General features: G+C 41.3%; 1 protein-coding gene across 2 annotated transcripts; it reads right to left on the bottom strand.

Annotated features, from left to right (window-relative positions):
• Positions 1-3,229: 3,229 nt before the first annotated feature.
• Positions 3,230-20,846, bottom strand: st8sia3 (ST8 alpha-N-acetyl-neuraminide alpha-2,8-sialyltransferase 3). 2 transcript variants are annotated; one of them, XM_031855689.1, is made up of 5 exons: positions 19,928-20,846; positions 12,707-12,736; positions 8,978-9,097; positions 6,619-7,176; positions 3,230-4,209 (listed from the first exon to the last, which is right to left on the bottom strand). In XM_031855689.1, exons 1-5 carry the CDS (start codon positions 20,182-20,184, stop codon positions 3,927-3,929), a joined length of 1,248 nt encoding a protein of 415 aa, XP_031711549.1. In that variant the 5' UTR covers positions 20,185-20,846; the 3' UTR covers positions 3,230-3,926. The 2 variants fall into 2 exon arrangements, with proteins under 2 accessions (XP_031711549.1, XP_031711550.1); XM_031855690.1 differs by lacking the exon at positions 12,707-12,736.
• Positions 20,847-22,691: the final 1,845 nt, after the last annotated feature.

The following is a 22,691-nucleotide window of genomic DNA, read 5'->3' on the forward strand; positions in this document are numbered from 1 at the left end:
GTCAAGTAAGTAATGTGCTCAAGTCAAAAAATAACACCATCACTAGTATCATTAAATGGTCAGTTTAACCTTTATGCCAATAATCTTTTTGTCAAAGTCCTGAAAATGTCACGTTTCAAGTCATAGACGTCTCATTTCGGAGACTAAGAAAACAACAAACAAAACAGAAACAGCTGAAGTTCAGCTGCAGATTACAAAAATAGTCCCAGTTTATCATGTTTTTGTCAACAAAAGGGTTAACACACTGCAGCAAATATGTAAATACATGACAAAAGAAAGCACATGTCAGATATGATAGTTTACATTTAATACGCCTGAAAAAAAGCATGTGTCTATGAGTGTCGCATGTAAAATGTGTGTGTAAAGTGTACATTTGTAGTATCAGAAACATGTATCAGCTCCCACGTACAGTAAAAAAAAAAAAACACAGGACCAAATATCATTGAGCATTTCAAATCATTAATTCTAATCAACCACTTATCACATACTTGATACATACCTTCATACCACAAAACACACAAACGTTTCCCAATTGTGGACTCAACCGGGGTGAAAGAAAAATTTCCCGAAACCTTAACCTTCAGCCAGAATTACGACCAATCTCAAAATAAGGTTTTGTTTGATGACAATCTCAGTACTGTACTCACTACTTCCCTGAATAAAAGGGCTGCTGTATGTTATGATACAAAACATTTGTAGTATTATGTACAAATTGGAATTCATGGCTGTGAGGACATGTGGCTGTCCCTCGTCTCACGCTGTCTTGTGTTGGACATATTAACATCCTATGAACAGGCCAACAAAGTGAGAATTAGGACTCAAGTTTAAAATCCTTTCTTGCTGTAATCCGTTGCTCGACCAGTAAACATCTAATGCTCACATTTTTGTTTTTGAGCGGAACATTTTTTTTCAGTCATTTTAACACCAATACACTTATTTCTGTATTCAGAGAATCTGATGATGCTGGAGACCTTCGGGTCAGATTTGTGATGCAAATGACATAAAACTAGAATCACTCCAAATTGGAAGGGGCTGCTCCCCCTCAATATTGAAAGTATTGGATTGGCCCAGTGTGACAGGCACTGATATCAGATCAACAAAACCTCTATGACCACCAGCCTGTTTCGGCCTGGAATTGATCGGCAATTTGGAACTTTTCCCAAACTTCTCGATGATCAGTCTTCCTCTGGCAGGAGGTACTCTATCTTGCCCTTTATGTAGCAAAGTGGAAAGTAATGCTATGTTCATACTATGAGCGACAAAGCAACTCTCTACAAGTCATTTTCAACGGAGGCCTGTGACATTAACTACTAACTGACGCCCGACACACGCACGATAAATCAAGGTTGAGCTGGCTTTAACTTTCTGGTCCCCTTTGCTTCGACATTTGCTTCCCTGACAGAAATCTCCTTAGGTCTTTAGGTCCTTAGGTTTGGGAAAACATGTTTTTGGGTTAAAATAAACCTTCTCTGGCATAAATCCCTTCAGGAAAACCTTTTCATGCCCCCACCCCCCCTTCTCACCCCACACTTCCTGTACCCTCCACGGCGACGATGTATTTGGCCACACTTGGCCATTTGGTTGGTTTGTCCCTCGTAATGTGAACATAGCATAAGAGTGTGGAGCACGAGGTGCTGGATGGGGAGTAGCGCATCCAACATTTTTCCAGGAGACCAGAGTTCCTGTTTCTGCCTACTTGTAGATTCATAATCTGCACTCTTTCTCCTTGGCCCTTTTAGTTGATTATATAATCATAGAGCAATTTAAGGATTTACAGTTTAACAATTTCAAAACAACAAGTACACAATAAGATGTTTGTCATCAACCCAAACAGATTCTCAAGAGATGGACTATAGTATTTGTGTCCTCTGGTATCTTTTCCACTTACTATGAAAGCTAATGGATCGGTTCAAATCCTCTCATACTCTGTAGAGTCCCTCACCAATGCCTTCTAACAGTAGCAAATGTAAAAAGTAAAATAACTTTGTGTGAATGGTGAAAGTTCATTACTATGGGGAGTGGTGTAGTGGCCGTTGAAGAGGTGGGTGTATTTGGTAGGTGGCTAGGTTATAAATCACAGAGTAACCCATATAACCCCATTTTCAAGACACACAACATGGGGAAAGAAATCTAAGACATTACCACAACGCAGAAGAAAGTAATGGCAGCATACTGGCTGAAAGTGAATCTTCCTGATAAGTTGCATAGTGCTGGCTACACAACCAGCTAGCTAATCTTTACAAAGTAAGGCTGTCACTTTTAAAATAAAATCATTTATTTAACATTTACTCAAATATATTTGAACGCAACCCACAGAGCCTTATCCTAAACTGCATTGCAGATGGATGTTTGTTCGTGGTGCCTCTGCTTTTTTCCCAACAGTGACTTTTCAGATTTGTCGCCATGGTAATGTCACCGTTTATACAGTTTACGAAGTCAGCAAACAGCCCTATACCTTTATCCGCAATTTTGACATGTATGGTCCTGTCTGTGCTTCTTCTCGTCTGTTAAAGATGTTTCATGGACACACAAGCGGACTCAGTCTTTATACAGATTATGGTTGTGCTCGATGTTGCTGTGGTAAAGTGTAAAATGTTACCAGACGTTAAATAGCCTTGGCTCTGATAGTTTACACATTAATTTACTCTTGTGCAGTGCCATAGAAGAGGTTCTACTGAAACCTCAGACTTCTCTTAGCTTTAATTGGCAAACAGTTAATGACTTGCTGGTGAAGAAAGTGGAGAATTAAGCAGCTAAAGAGATATTTCTCCCAGGAGATGGTGGAGACCAAAAATAGAGCTAAAAGAGAGAAAATACTGGACTTACATTCATCAGATGGACTCAAAAACAACTCAAATGATGTTAATGTGCCTCTGTGTCTGCTGGATGTTTACATAGGAAGCTTGTTTACACTTGAGCTGTAACAACTTTATAAGGTATATATTAAAAGTTTCACCTGCAGCTTTAACAATCAACCGACTGATATCTGTACGACGAATCAAATATTTTTATAGATGTTTATGCATGTGACTTATCGATGGTTATTGTGTTTAAATTTTACACTCATTGTAAGTTATTGACTCAAAGTTCTACCACATGCCTAAATTGAATGGAGCAATTGAGCAAACACAACTACTGCCCTGTTCTCTTTTGTACTGTTCCAAATGTTTCAACATCCAACAGCGAAGGTGACACACCTTCTGTGTTGGTGGTCTGTGTTGGTGGTCGCTTCAGGTACTAGTGATACAATGAAATATGATTCAGAAAGTCCACTTTGAGTAACTGATTCATATGGTTGAAGGGTTATCAGATGCCAAAACACTGCACAGCATTTTATAACAATATGAGAGAGGATTTTACAAACTATGGATAGTTGTCAGGGTGACAATCTCTGCATTTGAATCTACGAGCAATGTGCGCTTTCAGACATCGGATCGGGCATGTTCAATTTCAACAAAAATTGCTTTTCAGTTTTCAGGGCCCCATTGCATCAGGACCCAAACTGTGTCAACCTCATAGAACTGGAGGAGGGATCTACCTTCTCTGACGCAGCGCTCACCTCAGTCTGATTTGTAGTTGCAGTCCTAAGAGTGACGAGCGACTAAAAACACCATGAAGCAATTCAAGGTTGTGATATTCTGCCATAAAAGCAACATCACTCGAAAGTCCATCCGCAGCCACATTTTCCAAAACTGTATTCTTCTTCGTCTTTAGATTCTTGAGCAGTATAAAAAGAATAGACTCCTTGTTACTTGCACTGTTTCGTCAAATGTGGCTTTGGGGCTGAAAAGAGTTTAACCCATTGCACCAACCACAAATTATAATGAAGTCTTCCCTCGTCTGCCTCATCATTTTGACAATTCTGGCCCGTGGAAGCGCTGGAGAGGAGTCCGGAAGGAGCGCCGCACCTGCTGCAGTTTGTAGCCCTAAGCACAGTGGGAGAGGGAGAGCTTCAGCAGTCCCTCCGTGTGCATCTTGTAGAGCAGTTTGAACTCGGCGGGCAGCTGGTGGGACTCCTGCCATTTGGTGGTGAACTTGGTGCCCTTCTTGTCGTAGTAGTGGTACGGCAGCTCCTTCCCCGTGTTGGGGTCCCAGCCGAAGGGCCAGAAGCCGTACAGGTGGATCTGGTCGCACATGGTCGACGCCAGCGTGTACATCAGGATGCCGGTGCTCAGGCGCTTCGGCGACAGCTGCTTGGTTTTCCAGTAGCTGTTGAGCACAAGTGAGGAGAACAATTATACATTAACGGAACCTTAGATATTTCAACGTGGAGTGTTTCATTGCATTCACACCAAATCAGTCAACAATCATCAACAATCTTTGAACGTGGGTAGTGCACCACGCTTCCACCTGTTATTAATATTATATCTGGCCTTGATTCATTTGATTTACATAACTATATATGGTGGAATACACAAAGCCTTTCTGCATATTTTCGTAGCTTTCAGACATTTGCGGTTTGCAGCGTCTGTCCACACCAGGCGCCAACCTCGGGTTCTGCCGAGTAAAGCTAATACAGAAGTGTCTCAAAACTTGCATTGGGGCGACCGGCGTCACTATGTCACTCCTCTGCATTCCAAATATGGTCACTTCTATTCATCGGTACCAAAAAAAACAACATGGTGACGGCGGTAATCCAAGATGGCAACGGCGAAATCGCCAAACTCGAGCCTCGTAACAGCAGTCCACAAACCAATCGTGACGTCACGATGACTACGTCCACTTCTTATAGACAGTCTATTGTCCACACCAGGTATAAGATCCCCCCGTTTCCTTAGGTTTAGCCCATGTACTTTCCCCTTAGGTTTTTAAGTAAGGTGAATTGTTACTGTCAGTCACCAAAAATCTGATAATAAACTGTTGACAGCAATGATTTCAGAATCTGAGAAAAAAACAAAAACCTAATATGACTACTGCTGATGTTTTTTATCAGGCAGTCCTGCTCCGTAGAAACACAGAGGGGGAACTCTCCAAACCGCCTCAACAAAACCACCTCCCAAGAGTCCTTGAGGTGCTGAAAGCCGACTGAGCTGCTTGAACGCGGTAATTCTTCCAGAGCAGGTAGGTTTAATGGGATTGGTGAAGATTAGGCCGCTACTGTACGAGCGGCCTAATCTGCTGCAACAACACTAAGCACCGGACTTAAATCCCTCTCCAGACACACACAGTCCCAGCTCTGTGCCATACCTTTCACTAAATAGCTGTTTCCTTATAATCTGGCTTTGGAGCCTAAATCTCCTCTTTGCCATATAAGAGTACAGCTCAATACAATGCAACCACACTAACTACTACAAACAGGACAGAGATACATAGGGACATAAAACAGACATAAAATAGAGCGAGAGAGAGACCGGTGGACACAGGTTTTTACCGAGAAACAAATGTGTAACATATGTGCTACCTTTTATAGGACACAGCATTGACCATCTTTACCAGGTGTAAATGTGTCTAATTGTGTGCAAGACAAGCAGAAAAATGACTGAGAGGTGCAGTGAACATAGTTAGAATTGCACCGATCGATCATCAGACTATCGAAACCGGACGTTTTCAGTTGATCACTACAAAAGTGACCGGTTGGTTACTCTCACATTTCATTTTCTTTTTGCAGGTTACATTTACACGTGTGCTGCATGATAGTTTTACGTCGGCCCACAGCAGCACCAAATTAAGCGGCGGAGGAACAACCTTGAAAACATTTGGAGTGACTAACTTAATCAGGCAGTTGTTGTATTGTAATTCATTCCCATCGTACTGGTCAGAGTCATCACAGTGACCAGCTCGTCTGCATGGAGTCTCTCCATAGCACAGTCCTGCTTATAACGGAGCTAACGGCTAACGTTAACGGAGGTCGACTTAGCTTGCATTATGATGAGTTCAAGTTGTATAAATGAGTATTGGGGGAGGTAAATTATAATGCTATCATGATGTGTTCAAATGTAATCAGTTTACACAGACTTGACATTATTTTCCAGACGAGTGAAAAAAGTTAGTCTGGAGCCTTGCTGACAATTATAATTCTCAGAATGAAAATCGGCCAAGAAAATTGCAATGGATGCATCTCTTAACATAATCCAAACAGCAACTTTGCATTTCCCTCCAAAACACATTTGGCAAAAACCACCAAGTACTAATTAAAGTGGATTTTTGTGAAGCTGGATTAGGTTTGGAAATCCACATTTTCTTTTATCATCAAAAAATCCTATTGCATTAAACTATTAAAAACATGACAATGAGTCACACTGTTGCACTGGGTGGCATGGTCCTTCATTACAATGAACACACTTTAGTTTATTTTGACTCAATACACCATCCTGCTGCTGTTAACAGTCAGCACCAAATGTGTATTAATCCACGGTTGAAAATAGTCCCCAAGAAATGCACTACTATAGCATAGGGTACACTGGACTAATGCCATTCCTCAATTTGTTAAGGCGGCACATGGCAGACCCATGTCAATAACATCCGCCATCTTAATAAATGACGTAGCCTAGTGTAAGTTCATTCGGATTCTCCGCTTATCATGGTGTAAATGCAAAGGCTCATGTTAAGATGTCATTATATAATATTAATAGAGGGCGCTTTGTTGTTAATGTACCGCAGTCTTACTGGGTGTCTTACCTGTTGACATATTGCATGATGTTTCCGGGCCAGGCCAGCTGGATTTTCAGCTGACCTCGATGTTCCACGAAGAAGTCGACCAGCGTCCTCGTCACCGTTGCCGATGTGTGGAAGAAAAACGCCGGGATCCACAGTATGACGCCGTCAAGCTTCTTCAGGCTCAGGAAGAAGTTGTTCCTGTCCTGCACAGTCAGTAAATTGTTGTAGTATTTCTCCAGGATACTGGGGTTAAAGGTCGTCATGTTGGTCCGCCGCCCGACGTCCTTCTTAAAGATCTCGGTCGGCGCAAAGTTGCATCGGAAGACAAAGTCAAACTTCTCGATCTGGGTGCCGCAGCGTGAGCCGGTGAGGATGCCGCTGTTGCCGACCACGGCGCAGACCTTGTAGTGCTTGTTGAGGATCGGCGAGACCTCGGGGAGGAGCGAGCGGAAGTTCTCACCGATGGAGAAGACGTACTTGTGGCTGGAGTAGTCGTAGTGCATCAGCTGTCCGATTCGGACTGAGTCTCTTATCAGTGTGAAGTTGTGGGGGATGTCGATGTATTGAGCGATCTCGTTTCTGCAAGACATTTTTGTGGACACAATAATAGCAATACCTACACAGTATAATGCTGTTGGATTGGACAGTAGGTTGTTCCAGGTGGACAAAATATGAACCCTCCTCCTGAACATAAAGCAATGCAATGTATGAACACCACTGGTATACTACAGGTGTTGCTGTTAATATGTCCACCTCCTGCTAGTTTTAAAAAACAAAAACTGTTTTTAAATGAATAGATATCAAAGTTAAAGGCACAGTTCACCAGAATTACACAAAAATAAACATAAACCAATAACTTTTAGTACAATGTTTGTAGATTTTCCAATTTGTGATATCTGCATCTGAATTATACAGTATGCACGAAATGCGTACGAAATGCGTGACCCTTTAACATTAAACACAATCTTTCAGAATGGCAGAAAGAACTACTGAGCCACAAAAAATAGATTTAGAAATATTTACTTTTTTAAAAGTATGACTGCTCTTTAATGTTGCTTATCAATGAATTTAAGCTTAATTTACAGCTCTGCTCATTGTATGGTACAGCCACACCTTTAGACGAGACATTTGGCACAGCAACCAAGATAAAATGTAAACATAATAATGACAAACAGTAGATTAAAGGAAAAAAAGCCTATGGGGGGTTTAAACCCAGTGATGAACAGACCTCATGAACTATAAACACAGTAAAACCAGTTAATGCCATTTGTGCAATTAAATCTGCATTAAACGTGATTAATGTGCAGATTAAGCAGACTGTTGATGTCGATGCAGTTGTTCTCTTGTATTGTTGCTGATATTGTTCTTCACCCTTTGGCCCATACAAACCTGATAAAACCCCATTTTGTGATATTAAAATACATCAAAGTGAGCATTTTAATGCTCTCTCTCATCTGATGATCAGTTTATCTGAACGTGATCTCAGCTCCCTGGTTGCACAAAATCTATTTCTTCTTCTACCAGGACTTCCACTTGACTCAGATTTGATTTAACTTAAAACTTGTAAGCAAAAACATCCAAGCCGCAACAATGAACAAATACATAAGACAGCGGACCTGAGACTTGATTTGAGACTTGCTTGGACATGACAAAAGGCTTGACTAAAAACTTGGCTAGGACTTGCCCTTAAGGACTTAACACTCACTCTAGCTTTGATAAGACTCAATTCTTGACATATATTTGTCTCGACTGACTTTAGACTTGACTTGGACTTGTCTCAACTTGACTTGAGAATTAACTTGGACATGTCTCAGCTGACTTGAAACAATACTTGGACTGGTCCCAGCTAACTTGAGACTTGACTTGGACCAGCCCTAAACAATGGCGACTTGAGTTATGACTGGGTTTATCAAGACTGAATACTTGACATTTACATGTCTTGACTGGCTTGAGACTTGACTTAGACTTGTGTCAGCTGACTTGAGACTTGACTTGTGTCAGCTGACTTGAGACTTGACTTGGACCAGCCCTCAAGAACTGTATACTTGAGTTAAGACTTCGTCAAGATTAAAGACTTGACATGTACTTGTCTCTGACTTGAGACTTGACTTGGACTTGTTTCCAACTACTTTAAAACCAGTGCTTATAGTCACTACAGCTGTTTGGGAAACAATCTGCTGATCATGTCTCAGTTTCAGTGGTTTGACTTTCCAAATTAAACTTTCATGCTTATTGTATAAAATAAAGACATTTTTTACAATATGTTCACACAAAATATATTATTCTCTAATTGAATAATATTTTCACCACTAGTGCTCACTGCTGTGAGCATGCTGACCTTCAGAACAGCCAAAATCCCACCACAGACAGAGTAACCTACTTCAGCTGTAGAAAAGCAGAACTGTTGTAGGTCCATTTTGAGGAGTTCTGCATGTCCTCGCTGAGAGCGTTGGTCAGAGGACTGAAAGCTGGATCCAGATACTTCAACGCCAGCTGGGAGCTACACAGACGAGGAAGAGGAAGAGGAAGAGGAAGGGGAGACACAGAGGTTAACCCAGTCTTGAGGTGTTCAGAGGAGGTCGGCTTCATCCACTTGCACTTTAGAATGTTTTCAGGAGCATTATAGCTCTTTTAAAACAAGGTGTGTACGTAATGCAAAAAATATCCTCATTTACCTGCATTCCAATGCATTAAAAGTAATTTGTCTGACAGGCCAAGAAATACAAACAGTCAAGTTATAAACAACCCAATACCCTAGAAATCTTATTGTAATTATTTGGAGTTGTGTGCAAACATAATATATAAATCTTTAGCAAATTTACTCCAAATCTGAGATAAGATTGTAACCTTTTTTGCATCCAAGCAGCAGCAATGATGCTATTGTGTTTTGTTTCTTTAGGAAACCAGCTGCAGTGAAAAATAGATTCAGACACTTTGATTTACACTATCAGCTCAGTGTAAACGCAGCCTCTTGTCTAGAATCAAATCAACCCAGCGTACTGTGGGAAGGTAAGCAATATGGCAAAAACTGTTGCAGGAATTCTGTCCATCTTAGCAAGTTGTCATAGTTCCTTTGAGACTCTGTATGTAGAGTGAAACATATCCCCAACAACCAAATTTGGTTTAATTTTCCTTCATTTTCGAGATAGTTTTAAAACAACCGCCCGCATCTTGAAATGCTACCCTGTTTACTGCATTTTAAGACATTTGAACTCCATGAGAAATCCAATGACGTCACCTTGTTGGTAAATTTAATCTCATTTAAAGACTGAACATGAGGTCGACCTACTTGATAAGATGAACACTGTTTTTTTTTTGCAGTGCAAGAAGCCTTAACTCTTCAAATGCTATAAGTGAAAATATAAAAACCGAGACTTAACCAGATTACCAGTGTATTAATTAACTTTGCAACCTTATTTAAATATGTCAGATTTTTGCATGGAAACCTTGACATTTTGAATGCATTTGACTCTTTATTGTCTATGCTGCTGTTTACTGGTAGCATTCCTCTAAACACAACATTCTCCGTCTTACCCAAAGTCAAATGAGAAAGTGGACATTGGTTTCATCGCTACAAAGAAAGGTCCGGGATGTGTTTAGCCTAGCTTAGCACAAAGAGTGGAAGCAGAGGAAAACTGATCCACCTTTCAACAACTGCAAAAGCTGTATGATTTACTTGCATCTTGTTTATTGAGCCGGCGTAGAACTATTATGTTGAAAATTAAACCTTGTGGTTTTAGCAGCAGTTAGTTATTTGCTCACCAACAACTGTTGGGTACAATGACTGTCCTCATGGTGAAGTCACCAAGTTTGAGGTCTGTCTCAACTCTAGCAAAACCAAAACCCAGCCAACAACCGGATGGATTGGTGACTAGCTTGTTAGCTAACAAACCGAGATATCAGAAAGACCCAACATCAGCAGGTCAATTGTGCAGCAAACGTTGGCTAGCTGGTTATATAGTTAGAGGATCGTCATACCATGCGTAACGTCATGGATGCGATTTTTCGAATCCTACCATAGCAAAAGTATGGCCTGTCCTACTCTGCCTCAGATTGGCTTGCCCTGATATTCTGACCCTAACCAGTCTCATTCTTCATGCTAAATCCTAACTAACCCAACCAACAAAGAGAGCGAGTACTAGCCAATCAGTTGCAGCGTATGGCGGGCCATGTTTTTTTGCTATAATAATTTAAAACAGTCAACTGGAGCCATGCTTTGTAGAGGTGTTAATGGAAGAGATCATAGTTGAGGTAATTGGAAAAGACGGACAAAGAGGAGTTCCCACAATGCAAAGTGGGTTTAAACAGAGATCTTGCCTTTTTAATACCAATATTCTGCCTTAGATTAACATCAAAATGTCAAGGTTTCAGGACAAGACTTAGCTATGGCAGACACAGCTGGTCAAATAGTATTTGCGAGTCAGCTTGGTTAATCTCGCATGAAGAGTGAAGTTGGTGGAATTTACTCAATCAGGACAGTTCAGACAGCATCAGAGGTTTGATCACTGAGGAGGCTCATTCAAACATTCTGTGATTTATACTGTCCTGCATGCTAAACCCCACCTCTGTGATGCCCAACCAGTCTAAGACAAACCTTAGAAAGTATGTGTAAATACTGTTTGACCTGGATCTGATGGCAGTCAGACCTCCAGCAGATAATTTTTGCTATTGCACTGTTCGCCATCTTTGAAGCCAGTGGGGCTAAGCCAGAGAGGTGCAGCGTTGAATCCGGACCAGCATAATGTACTGTAGCTACCAACTTGAATTTGCCAGAAGACTACAGTGGGAATACTAAAGTTGAGCACATTGCAGTTGGGAAAGATCTCTCTTTGTATCAAGACTTGGAACTGGATTTTTGTATTAATGCAGGACATTTCAATCAACACGTTCTCACTCCCAACTCATCAAACACCGACACAACGTCAGTGGCTCTCCACTTCCAACTATGACGCTCTAGTTACCCCTCTAGCGTCAGTTTTGGACGCGTCAGGGACGGAGTGTCAGTTTCCACTCGGGACATGCATAGTGTTGTTTCAAAAATAAACTTCCAATGTGGGTTTACTTAGTATTTAACTTTACCTATGCAAAAAAACTACTTGGTTAGGCTATGGAAACAAAAGCACTTGCTTGGGCTTTAAGTACACAAGTTACTTTATAAACGTACGGTCAGAGAAGTCCACCTTGACTTGGTTTCACACGGAACATGAACAGCTGTCTCCTGGGTGAAAGTCCTGTGTTTGTTTGACGTGTCCGACCTACACGCAGAATTTTCCACTCTTTATACGTCAGTTGCTCTGACCATCCAATAATTTCACGTTACTGTGAAAACATCTCTTTCAAACAACTGTATTTTTCAGGTTTGTCACCAAAAAACGTATTTTGCAATGGGTTTACATTGGAGTTTGTTTAAAAGCTGAGTGCATCTCATACAGATGCTAAACGGTGCATCAGTGTAATTAAACACTTGTTAACCAAGCTGCCATTTTTACGAGTTGGGAGTAAGAACGTGTTGTTTCAATATATTTCGGATTTTAAAATATGCTACATATTTATTATTAGCCTTTATATGTACACGTTATTATCTTGCATGCAGAAGATAATAACCAAGATTAAGATTTATAAACAAAATTTTGGAGGCCTTTGGGGACTTCGTTACTAATCCCCAAATATACAGATGATTCATGTTAGTATCAAGGAATAGAACCTTGAATAAAAAATAAACTTGTGTCAAAGATCAATAAAAACGTATTTACTACTGCAATCTACTGGAATAATCTAATGCAATCATCATATATGTATATCACATATTTTATTTTTTATTTTTAACTCTTAGTATTCCTCTTAATTCTTTATATCATGCTGTTTCAAAACCAACACCACACCATCCAAAAGGCTTCAGGGTAAATTCAGGGTCATAGAGTCGTTGCTGCAGTATCAGATCACTGATGAATAGATAGATAGACAGGTTGATAGACAGGCGATAGATCAATAGATAGATAGATAGATAGATAGATCAAGCTGCCATGAAAAAATATGAATATTAAAATTAAGGAAAAGGAAAGAGAGTATATCCTTGTCTTTTGAATTCAAAAGTCAGCACTCTATTCACCTCAGGTCAGGTTTGCGAGGCGGCCTCTCGCTGCAGGAGGAATGTAACACAAAAACAAAAAAAATAAACTCTTTTATCTTCATCATCACCAGTGACTTTAAAATGACATTTATGGACAGAGGAAAACCTAAAAGACTTTATAGTAGGCTGTATGAAGACCTAGCATGCAGTGGGAAAGTGTGTTTCAAATACTTACTTGATATTATATTATTGTAACAACTAAACACTTATTGTAATATAACAGCTCGACTGGTGGTCATTTGAGTTTTTGGCCCTTTTTTGTTGCAATTACAAAGTACTACCAAAATAAAAATGCAATTATTTCGAAAATCAAGCTTAGTAGAACACATTTCTGGTCACTGGATGAGTGAATACGATGTGATGGTGAAATAGCAACAGCAGATTTTCAGTCACAGTAACTTTATAAAACATATCATATTTTCATAGTCGCACATTTGTTTATCTCGACCATTAGAGGGCTAAGTTATACTGCAAAAACTATTTGAATGGTGGTGTATGAATGTGCAAAAAATTCCCGAAGAAGGTTTTGCAACAGTAGGTCTGGAATATCTCGACATTAACAAAATTGATTGGCACAAACAAAATTGGTACAGACATTCGTGGTTCCCAGAGAATGAATCCTGATGACTTTTGAGATCCTCTGACTTTTTATCTAGCTCCACAATCAGTTCAACAAATGTGGTTTAAAGCTTTAACTTACAAACCCTTGTTAAATGTTTGGTATTTTAAAGCTATGCTAGCATTGTGGATGGCAATGTTGTTCTGTCAGTTGGTCCACCACTGTGGTCAAGATGGAAATATGTCAACGACTCGATGAATGGCCATGAAATTTGGTTTAGACATTCATGGTTCCAAGAGGCTGAATCCTGTTGACTTTGTTGATACCCTGACCTTTCCTCTAGCACCGCTATGAAGTTGATGTTTTTATTTTTGAGGAAAATATCTGGACAACTATTTTATGAATTACCATGAAGTTTGGTTTAGATTTCATTTTAACTGTAATAATTTGCAAACCTTTCATGAAGCCCCATCATTAAATCTGAATGTTAATTTCACCAATACTTTTGTTTATTTAATTAGTTCTTCTACTAGTTTAATTCCCTGTAAAAAGACATTCCTGTTAGCCTCAGCGGTACTTTGTGTTTAGTGCAGATGCTAACGTGCTAAACAAAGATGCTGTACATGGTAAACAGTATTCCTGCTAAACATCAACATGTCAGCATTGTCATTGTGAGCATGCTAGCATGCTGGCGTTAGCATTTATCTCAATGCACCACTGTGCCCAAGTGCAGCGTCGCACGTTAAATGAATAAATACGACCACACATTGTGGTTATCACGTTCACACATCATCTGTGAAACTTTTGTCCGTCATTAAAGTTTTCGGAACTGGTTTGATATTCTGTGTTTTTTCACCACTCAGAGCCACCGTGGATGCAAATGTCATCATTCAAAATAGCATCTGACTCGCTTTGTCTGCCAGCACAAACTACTTTATGATAAAGAAATGAAAGGATACAGCTATGAAGAATTTCAAGATCGATTGTGGCAGGTGATTGCAGAAGAGCTTAGAATTGGGGACGGTCGCAAAACGAGGGATGTAGGAAAGAGTAGACAGTAGTGATTGTGCTCTAGGCAGCTAAACGATAGCTTCTTGATCATTTCATTCACACATTAGCCCAGTTTGAGACTAGTGTTATCCATTACATTTATGTCATTAATTCAGTTTTGTCTTGTAGTGTGAAGTTTCATAACAAAGAGAATAATTCAACTTCATGGAAATCTGACCTTTAGAGTCCAGTGGAAATGTGGGCCTGATGGTGGTGCTAGATTACAGGTCAGGGGGTCACCGAGATCATTTGGAACATATTCTTTTTAATTGTATTCTGGCCAAACTCATTTGTCAGAGGAAAGACTGACCATCAAATGGACCCTCCATCAACTGGCTGCACCACATTCAGAGCAAAACCAAAATCTCACCACTCTCTTGATCGTGAACTCTCATTCTACACGACCACAGCAGGAAACTTGTCCATTGGAGTTGTTTTCCTTCAAAATTCTGCCCTCCTTCGCATCTAACTCACTCTGAGCGTAACCTTGGTCCCGCGGTGACAGCGAGCGAGGAGGAAAATGATTACAAGCGGGAAGAAAATGAATGCGGCTCTTATGCTGTAAATCAGATCCAAGGTCGGCTCGCTGGCGTCCAGAACCTTCAACAGAACGACACCGTTTTAAGCATCACCCTCCGGACCTGACCGAACAAGGCAAGAAGGACAAAGATTTACAGAATGATTTTACAAGCAGGTGTACTACAGTGGCCCAACTGAAATCTCTTTAAAAGTTTAGTTTATATTTTAAGATGAATGATGGCAAAATGTGAAAACCTCATTAATGTTTCCATGTGTCAGGCTTTGCCTGAAAAAAAATTAAATAATTCCTCTGCTTTTATTTTGAAGGGGATTTTTTATGCAGCGGAGTGCCGTCTATTCACACTCCTGAACAATATTTGCCGTTAATGCCTTGTAATGCTAATATCATCAGGGGATAAACTGAAAACTAACCCTCTGTCAAATGACACTATAAGTAGAGGAATTGAAGACATGTCGGATGACATCAAACAACAGACCACAGCTCTACTCCACTAAGGCAAGTGGCCATTTTGCATTACAAATGGACAAATCTACAGACATAACAAACAAAGCGGTTTTACTTGTTTACGTGAAACATGTGTGGGACGGGGACTGACAGGAACAATTTCTCTGCACAAGAGAGCTCCCTAATACTAGCTCCCTACTACAACTACAGAGGACATTTTCAGCTCAGGTTGAAACTGCACCACACAATTAAATTAAATACATTTGAGAAGTTGAAAATTTGGGTCGCGGCTTGTCATTAAGGGGTGATGGTGGGTCCCGCAGCCAGACCAGTTGAGAACCACTGCTCTAAAGCATTTGATGAAAACACATAACAAGACTGTGCAGAACACCGGTGTTTCAAACATTCCACAAAAACAAATGTGAAAAAAATGTTTTCGAGACTGGACGGAGATTCTCGCTCACGCTCCAAGAATGTAGCTTCTTGTAGTGTGAGCGAGAATGACATTGAGGGTGACATTTTTGACAGTATTTTAAATCAAGTGCAAAAGTCGGTTTTAAGATCACAAAAATATATATATTTCATTCCGTTATCTTCTGGAACTCCAACAGTTCACCACCTTAAAGACTGCATTCCCTGAAACTACCGTCGCACTTTGACTTTGCACAGCTGAAAAAAGAACTGTCTGTGATGTGTTCCATGGCAGATGTTCAGGGAAAGACCCATCTAACCTTTCCAACATAAAGGACTGTGGGACAACATGAATCAGCACCATGCACTCCTATGATTTTAACGCTTCCTGACATTTACTGCCCTCGAATTGATGAAATCATATGCGAGGAACACAAAAGGACAATACCGACGATGCAGCATCCATAAAAGCGAGTTCTTTTGGATCAGCTTTATGACCCGGCTAATCGAGAAATTCATCCAAAAGGGACAGGTTGGATTTTGTCTTCAAGTGAACGTCATTGGTGTGTGTAACTGAAGTTGTGTTGCTAATTTTGATACAGTGTTGCATCTTGTTGAACTGGTTGCATTTTGTTCCCCCACACTTGTTGTATATTGTTGTTATTGCTATAACTATAACTATTCTCATGCTGATGCTGCCAAATGAGGGAATCTGTTGCTTTTACGCCTAACGCCGACTTTTATCACACGTTTGGCTATGGCGCTTCTCATGCCTAAAATGCCAAAAATTTTGTTTTTCAAAGGCTAAATGCCAACAAATATGGATTGAAGCAGAACATTTCATGATATAAAAACACATGTTTTGGAGGTAATGTTGCAGTGGCATATTGAGAATGGTTGTTTTTCAGGCCTGTTGGCTGGTCTTTGCCTGTGGCTAATCTGAGTTTTATGGCGTTGTATAGGTAATGTTAATGGAAAAATACATTTATCAATCTCCCTTTCTTGCTCTTGCACTCGCTCGCTAAATATACTGCGTATGTGCAGGCATGGGAACCAAGTCCCCAGGAAGAGCACCAGGCTTTGAAGTAGAGGCCAAACAGTGGAATTTCAACTTCCGGGTCTGTCACATGATGCCATGTGGCCCAAAATGTCTTTTCCACATAGACCTATATTAGGAAAGAGACGTCTGTAAATAAAAGATAATTATTGTTGAGGTAAATTAACTTCCCATAACAAAGACTTGAATAGCTTTTATTTAAATCATTAGGTCCTAAAAGTTGTAAAATGCACAAATAACTGAATCCAGAGTTATTTTCCTTCCTCCCATTCAAGAGTTCCAGAACAATGCTGGACCGAGGGCTGGGAGGCGGGATTAAAGGAAACACTAGTGAGCTTGCTTTATGAGTATTTTTACCTGAATTTTATACTCAGAAGTCTAACTTATTATTTTGGCTTCATGCACCAATGAGCATCTTTCATAGGAACCAACGGGGCGCTGCCTCTGATACTGTATTCAGTTCTCTTTAATATCTAGGTTCCAACCATGGATGTATAAAGGTAGCCTATAAGCGGCCGGGCAGTTCTTGTGCAGTAGCAATAGAATCCTGCCGGCGCCACTGTCTTGAGACCCAGTAGGCTATTTTTGTTAGTGATGTGTTTTTTTTGAGGAGGTACTAAAGGCCCACTTCTAACGCTCAATTTAAGGCTCAATTAACTTGAGCAACTGTAAAAAGTTTAGTTTTTCAGTATCGAAGAAGTTTAAACAAATTTATTGATATACATTTGTATTCATTAAATCCTTTCGAAAACATTACTTCATAGAAGGCATAAAATAATTGTAAACATGGCAGCGAATGGACTCAAATAGACGGAGGAGTTGTGAGTGAACGAGCTGATCTAGTTCACAGCTGTAGGATTAAGTGACAGATGCCCTATTTTCTTTCAGGCTGATACACACTCACAGAAAACACACTGACATGTACTACATGTACTGTAGACCAGTTAATCAGGGCAAAGCTGTCTCCTCATTTAAAAAACAAATCAGCCAATCAGTGTCATCCACCATTGACATGACAGTTACAGGCGTGATACAGAGTGAAGCCAATGCGGAAGTGTCTTAAAACTTGAATTCTCTCTACCGACCAGCAGGCTCCGAAATGTCAGTCCACAAACCAATGGGTGACGTGAAGATGACTACGTCCACTACTTATATACAGTCAGCTATGGACAGATAGGGTGTCTGATTATACTCTATATTTATGACAAAATATCAGAAAATATTAACCTGAACTGATCCTGCGGAGACATATTTCAATCTTTTTAATAACCGGAAGTGCAAACCGTAAGCAAAGCATCAGCTGCTTCATCTTCTCTTTAAAATAAAGTCTTGTGGAGGAAGCTGCTGATGATTTGAGGTTATTAGTTGTTATTATTATCTCCTCCATATCGGATGACATTTTAATCATGAAGAAGTCATGAATTCAGATATATATTTACGATGTTATATTTAATTAGTTGTCTAGCTCAACTAGGCTAAGGGTTTAGGCGTCTGTATAACCAGGGGCCCATCATCTCATCACCCGTTTGTGGTCATTGAAACTTGGTCATGTTATTTAGCACTAGGGATGGACCCCGAAACTCTGTTCTAAAGGGGAACCGATTATACTGTGGTAAAAACCCAGAGTATCGATAAGGTCCGGCGTTAATGGCTCCGCTATCGGTACTTTAGATGTTATGGAGTGAGATCTTCGCTGAAAAAAGCAGCCTTGCAAACCTCTCTCTGTCTCTGTGTCTGTCTTTGCACGAGGGGTGGAGTTCTTCTTTACTCTGACACATACACCGCCTCACAGCATGAGACACCAACCCAGTCGCACGGCACTTCGTAAAATAGTCACGAAATTTAGAACAAAAAGATCCAAAGTGTGGCTCAGTTTTCTACTGTTTGTACATGACATTACATTACAGTCATTTAGCAGACGCTTTTATCCAAAGCGACTTACAATTCAGATTCTATCACATTCATACACCGTAGGCACAGCTACGGAAGCAATTTTGGGGTTAAGTGTCTTGCTCAAGGACACATCGACATGCAACCGGCGGAGCCGAGGATCGAACCGCCGATCCTCTGATTGAAGGACGGCCCTGCTCTCCACTCCATCCTCACTGTAGGTAACGTTAGTGATGCCATACGGAGTTTGATCATAAGAACAGGCTAATAAGTGAAAGCCAGTCGCTTAACCAATTGTTTAGCTGTGATAGTTTTTTGAGGATTTGGAAACTTTTTGTAGATTGTCAGGTTGAGCTGCAGCCATGACCTTTCATATTAGATCCAATGCTATAATTATCGGAACAATACGAACATTCAGGCTTCCTTGTGCTGCTCAAAGGTTAACTGCAGATATAAACGTTAAATAGAAAAAGACGATGAAAGACATTTATTTGGCGGCCGTAATAAAAACTCCTGCCACCCACCTGAGGGCCCAGACCCAGTGTTTGGGAAAGACTGTCGTTAAATATAAGAAACTGTTTTTAAAACATTATCATTGGACGTAAAAGTTTTGCAAAAATGATCTAATTTCAGTGTTCTGTCTGGCTGTAGGGTTGCACAAAGTTGGAAGCACATTATTTTGTCTAATACATCATCATTGTATGCTGCAGCATTACCATAGAATACTACTGGAACAGTGGCTCCCAAACCATTAAAAACAGCCGCGGAACAAAAGCACACTTATGTCGATACGGGTGCTTGGCCCTATAGTGTGTAAATGATGAGAGTGAGCATTTTAATACTTCATGGTGTTGGTCCGAATTAACCAAACGATAGGCAAAGCACAGCAGCAGAGTCTGAGAGCTGCCGGGCCTCACACAGCACAGAGGCCTCCATCTGAGGCGGATCACTGCTGCACCTATTCAGGAGGCAAAGTTTACGTGTTTAATGGTTACATTGCTCCACTCTTCCAGCACAAACTGAGAGAGGAGCGTTCATCTGGGAAAGTATATGTAAAAACAACAACAGTAAGGAACATCATTTATGAGGATTTAAGACAATCAATGAAATGGCACATTAGGATGCATGCACTCTAGGTCACATTGAGCTGTTTCTTTCTACCATGTCAGCATGTACACACCTAAAAGCACTAAAAATACATTCCAAACACTCAGCTCTACAGCCGACCCCCCCACCTCCGGAACTCACCGAAACCCCGCGTGGAACATGGACATCCTGGGTCCTCCGTTCGGTCCGTATCTGGGGGTGCTGAGCAGAAAGTCCTTCTTGATGGACACGTAGCTGATGAGCGACAGGATGAGCAGCGCCACGCTGAACATGACGAGCCCCAGCGCGCTGACGATCCGCACCATCCTGCCTCTCTGCGGACACCGGACTCCCCGGGCCAGAGGAGGATCACCGGGCGGCCAGGACGAGGAGACGGCGAGCACCCAGGCGCACCGCATCAGCGGCAGAGCGAGGGGCGTGGACGCGGAGACGACGACGACGACGCGCGCTTCACGTGGATTTCAGAGTCCATGCGGGGAGGAGGAAGAGGAGGAGAAGGAGGAGATGCGGTGGCGCGGCAGCGGCGACGCATGGGCGGCGAACAGAGGGCGCAGAAATGCAAAAGGCCGCACAGGCGAACATGGACGCGCGAACCGCGGATTTATCGACGCGTTTCAACGGAGGCCACGGAGGCTACGGAGTCCACGGCTGGAGCCAGGAGCGGAGAGCGGGTGGCCGCGTGTTTTTGCAGCCGATCTCATGACCTAAGAATAATGAGGCGAGGAGTTTGCGACGCGTCAGCGGAAGAAAACGACGCACGCAGGGAGAACGGAGTGTGACGCACTGGCGAGTCCGCGCATCGCAGAATGGAGAGCAGAGGATGAAGGAGGAGGAGGAGGGGGGTCTTAGAGGTTTCTCTTTTTCTGCAGGCTCAGATCACAGCCTGTGTCATATCCTCCAGGCTGAGAAGTGACGCGGTGACACGCGGCTTCCTGCAGGGAGGAGAAGATGGTGGCGCCCGGCGGATGCTGCTCCCTTTCCTCATCTGCATCCTCGGCGCCTCTCTCTCCCTGACTCTCCCTCTCCTCCCCCTCCTCCTCCTCCTCCTCTCTCCAGTAGTCTAATTAATGAAAGCGGAGCGTGTCGCTTTAAGTTGACGCAGCTGTTGTATCGCGGTAATCAGATGAACGGCAGCATCCGAGGCGGAGCTCTGCGTCCTGATGGAGGCAGAGGGACGCAGCAGGGGTGGGGGGGGCTATATGTTGTTTCCTGTTCAATATGTATACCCATATGTTCAACATTAGATGTTTTTTTTTTTTTTACAATATGTGACTTTAAAATGTTATTTTGTGTTATGAAAATGCTTAGAAGTATAATATAAACTACAGCCCTGTAGGGCAGGGGTGTCAAACTCATTTTCACCCTGGGCCACATCAGCATCATGGTTTCCCTCAAAGGGCCGGTTGTAAGTGTAAGACTGTATAACTGTAACTACTCCTAACATATTGGTAAATAACTGTCTCTGCATTTAATTATTGTTTATTCAAGTGTTAAAATATTGTACATGCAGTTATATAAATGTAAAATGATATTTAAACACATTTCTGTTATTATAACTTAAATCATTTTAATTTAGGGTTAAGAAACCCACATTACTCTATCAAAGATCATGTCACAATCAGGCTTTGCCTTGGGTGTTTTGTGTGGTTTTCTGTAGCTCCTCACTTCCTTCACCTGTCCCTAATCAGTTCATTCAGTGCACCTGCCAGTCACACTCTCCCTCATCAGCACAACTCTCCTCACCTGTTCTAGTCACTATTTAAACCCCTGTCTTTCACTCACTCACTGCCAGATCATTGCTTTGTTTCCTACCCGCCCCCCTTGGTTTGCTCTTCCTGTTCCCGGTCCCGGCTTCCCAGTCTGTCTGCCCTGTTTTTGTCCTGCCGGATTTCCCCCCTTGTCTCGTCCTTGGATTACCTGTTTTTGTTTCGTGAGTTATTAAAACCCTTTTTGTTCACTACTCTGACTGTCTGCATTTGAGTCCTCATTATGTCCCGTGACAGATCAAACTATTAAAGAAAATAACAAAGACAAATATCATCAAACACAAGTTATTACATTAACGTTGTTCAAAGCTATTTTTGTCACCTCTCTGCATCACTAATGTCCCTCCCTGCTGTCGTCCCGTGCATGGCAGCTACATCCAAGAGCTCCTCACTGAGTCAGGTCTTATAAACATGGATAGATGCTCTGTGTCCGTGTTGTCTGTGCTTTCATCAACAGCTAATGAAGAAGACGAGTACCTGCTCGTCTCTGAGCTAGCTGTGTTGTTAGATTGCTGCTAGTTCCTGAACTCGGTCTGCGATGGTGTTTCTTCACAAACTGACATTTGTAAAAGTCTGTATCTGGTCGGAGCTCACCTGCTCACATACCTTTAGCAGCACTGGGCTGTAGCTTCTGTAAATATATTCTGCTGTGATTGCAGTCTGCCTTTTAATTCTTGGACAATTTTATGTTTTTCTTGGAGGCTAAATTTAGCTCCGTGTTTGGTGTCAAAATGTCGACGTGAATTGTATTCCTTCATCACCTACACCCATCATAACACAGAAGACAGACCCGTTTTTCTCCTTGAAGCACAAACATGTATTCTCTTTCCCATCTTTTATTACATTTTCTTCCCTCTGCATCGATTCTTCTCTTCGTGGACATTTTGGGATTATTTGTCGATCTTTTTCAACTCAATCACTTGTTGGAAAACCTCTTTATGGTCTGTTCCCTCTCCTGTCCACCTGTTGTGATAGTTTTAATGTCGGTACAGACAACATGCTGTCTCATAATTTCAACGTTCTCTCTCATAATTTCGACCATGGGGATACTTTTATTTTCAAGTCTAACTTTTAATTTCTTTTACAAAAATTTAAAAAAAAAAAAAGAAAAAAATCATTTTATTTTATTTATTTTTTTT

Source organism: Anarrhichthys ocellatus, unplaced genomic scaffold (assembly GCF_004355925.1).
Source record: "Anarrhichthys ocellatus isolate YVR2014 unplaced genomic scaffold, GSC_Weel_1.0 scaffold16, whole genome shotgun sequence".
NCBI classification, from domain to species: domain Eukaryota; kingdom Metazoa; phylum Chordata; class Actinopteri; order Perciformes; family Anarhichadidae; genus Anarrhichthys; species Anarrhichthys ocellatus.

Excerpts from the sequence above, each read along its gene's own strand:
- st8sia3 (XM_031855689.1), bottom strand. The coding sequence starts at position 20,184 with ATGCGGTGCGCCTGGGTGCTCGCCGTCTCCTCGTCCTGGCCGCCCGGT. Across the intron at positions 9,098-12,706 it reads CCTCGCAAACCTGACCTGAG|CTCCCAGCTGGCGTTGAAGT; the intron begins GTGAATAGAGTG and ends TCGTCTGTGTAG. Across the intron at positions 7,177-8,977 it reads TCTGCTTTTCTACAGCTGAA|AAACGAGATCGCTCAATACA; the intron begins GTAGGTTACTCT and ends AATGTCTTGCAG.